Here is a 2,852-nt window from a genome sequence, read left to right on the forward strand (position 1 = left end):
AACTGTTTTTACATTTTTCTACCAAACTCACTTTTTAATTATTTCTCTAATAATTACATTTCCTTAGTATTAAAAAAAAATTCATCGACCAAACACTCCGTTAATGTTATATTTTTTGGACCTGTGATTTATAAAAAAAAAAATTATTATTATGCGGATGTAGAGTCATTCAGAACCAAGGCAACTTTTAAGTTAAGGTGTCCGACATTCTGCATTTGGAAAACTATAAAAATTGTTTTTAAACTATTAAAATATAACAGAGTGCAAATATATATGTTATAAATTTATTTAATATAAAAATATTTTTTACATCAATACTAATGAATTTATGAATGTCAGTGAATTTCTTGCATATGCAGACCATTATTGTGAATTTGTGATCCCAAAATAACGTTAGAAGAAACAATTATTGAGAGAAAGAAAGGAAAGACGTTTTCGGTGGAGCAATAAAAGGATATGATTCGGGACAATAATAAAAGGAAAAAAACAGGGAATGTGGTATGGCACAATGTTATTAGCGACAAAGAAGTGGGTTTCTGGTACATTTGCATTGGACCGCTTCCCGAATAATGTTATACGTGGCAGCCTTTACGGTTTCCAAGGAAAGCTGTTAGAGGAACGGCTCTGGCTTTTCATCGTTTTGAGAAGTCCACATCGCAGCCGTTGGATCCGAATCCTAACCATAAACCCATCACTTTTTCTACGCCATATGCAACTAACCCTGACTGAACTATGGTTGAGTTAACTAACACGAATCACCCTACGTCAAGACTACCCCTGATATTGCAGTTAATCACTCTTTACCCTCACGCCGTCACCATCTATAAAACCAGCCTCCGAGACTCGCTAGGTTTGCCAAACCAGTTCCTCAAAGGGGACCTTTCAGAACAATCCTCTTCTCTCTCTCTCTTTTGCGTCAAACATGGCTTCCTCGTCTTCCAGAACCAAATCGAGTGGACCAGTTTTACGCTCACACTCATCCTCTAGCAGATTTTGCTCTTACACAAGATCAAAAACCCCTTTTTCTTCGCCATCATCAGGCTTTGCTTCCTCCACAAGCTCTAGCTTTTCGTCTCGTTCTTCCACTTTCTTTAACCAACATCATAATCAACACAGTCATCATCGTTCCGCTTCACCCACTCGTGTTAACATATATAATAACTCTTCCCCTCTCTCTTCGGGAGTCCGGTTCTCGATTGATTCCCGGTCCATATCTCCGAACCGGTCTATTTCGAACCAGATTATTTCCAAGAACAACCGTCCCATCTCGATCCAGAAGAAGTCATGTATGTGCTCGCCGACGACGCACCCAGGTTCGTTCCGTTGCAGCCTCCACAAGAACACGGGGAACAACAACAACAACAACAACGTCGATTCGTACCCTTCCAACCGTCTCAACATGCGTAGATCCGCGATGAAGAACTCGCTGGTGAGGATCGGAGGTGTGGAAGGCGAGTGGGTCAAAAGAGCCCTAACCGCATTGATTAGGCCCTCTTCGCATCAACAGAGGAGAAGAGCGGCTTTCGAGCCCAGGCCCAGTCGTCTGTCCGTCATGTCCAAGGCCCAAGATTTATGATTTTTCCCTCTTTTCCTTTTACAGGTTCGTTCATGTTTTGCACGCTGCTGTTCCTGCGAAGCTGTTACGTAGCAACGAGTCCTCTCCGGCGAGTTTTGATTTCGTCGTCTGGAGTAAAGTGATGATTTCTCACCGAAGATTTCCTTCATAGATCTATGATACTTAAACACAGGATTGCTTTTTTTGTACATAACATTTGCTATGGAAGCAAGAGTTCTGGACTTTTTTTTTCCTTTACTTAAAATCGATCTTTAAAACTCGCGTATTTTAAATCAACAACTCACGCTAAATTTTGGGCTTGAATTATATTTCTCCAATCAAAATTTTAATTAAAATTGAAACCTAAACAAGGTTCCTGGGTACTGCGAACACCATTGATGAATTACGTGACCCATCACGATTCTCTTTTCAGCGTTGTTGTGATTTCGTTATGTTTTCCGTCGATGGTCCCCGTTTCCGTTTTGGTTGTTACGTCGTTCGGGACTGTTCCGTTACCCGTGCCGCCGTTCACTCACTGTTACGTTCGTCATGTTGCTTTGCGTTTGGTGCCAGGTATTTTTATTCAATTTTTCTATTTCTTTTTTATTTATTTATTTTTTATGTTGTTTTAATTGCAGGTTGGTTGGGCAGCTGGACTTTGTATACTTTGTATGGTGGAAGGCGAATTCCATATGTGTCTTTTAAATAAATTCTTAATTTTTGAAACTGACATTATTAAATTTCGTGACAGAATGGAGTCATTGACTTTTGTGGATGTACCTGTACAGGAAGGAGCGAGGACAAAAAGTAAAATACATATATAAGAAAGGAGCGAGGACAAAAAGTAAAATACATATATAAGAAAGGAATTCACATTAGACAAAATTACTAAAAAAATCTAAATCATTAATTAATGGCCATAATTAAGAGTCTAAATGGGTTAGACCTATCTATACCGACTTACTACCTAATCTATATCAGGCTAGGTTTTATTTATTGTTTATAGTCAAATAGAATAAATTTAGGTTATTAGAAAGTAGGCTATAAGTTTTTTTTATGTAATGGATTTTATATTATATTATTTATTTTTAAAAATATAATAAATTATTATTTTAATGATTTTAAATAATAAAGTAATTATTTTTTTAATTATTGAATATTTAATAAGTTTAAATAGGTTAATATAAATTATATTAGGTCAAGTTTAAAATAAATTATTTATTTTTAATGATTTTATATTAGGTCAAGTTTTTTGTTTTTTAAATATAAATTATGTCAAATTTGTAATTTAGGTCTA

At 36.2% G+C, this 2,852-nt stretch overlaps 1 protein-coding gene across 1 annotated transcript; it reads left to right on the forward strand.

The window, feature by feature from the left end:
* Positions 1-869: 869 nt before the first annotated feature.
* On the forward strand, positions 870-2,615 carry LOC133287433 (uncharacterized). The gene has a single exon (XM_061485051.1). It carries the CDS (start codon positions 923-925, stop codon positions 1,574-1,576), a length of 654 nt encoding a protein of 217 aa, XP_061341035.1. The 5' UTR covers positions 870-922; the 3' UTR covers positions 1,577-2,615.
* The last annotated feature ends 237 nt before the right edge of the window (positions 2,616-2,852 follow it).

Source organism: Gastrolobium bilobum, unplaced genomic scaffold (genome assembly GCF_033153095.1).
Source record: "Gastrolobium bilobum isolate Gb01-03AN ecotype WA unplaced genomic scaffold, APGP_CSIRO_Gbil_v1 utg647, whole genome shotgun sequence".
Lineage (NCBI taxonomy): Eukaryota > Viridiplantae > Streptophyta > Magnoliopsida > Fabales > Fabaceae > Gastrolobium > Gastrolobium bilobum.

What these genes read in the sequence shown, in the direction of transcription:
- LOC133287433 (XM_061485051.1), top strand. Translation starts at nt 923, where the DNA reads ATGGCTTCCTCGTCTTCCAGAACCAAATCGAGTGGACCAGTTTTACGC.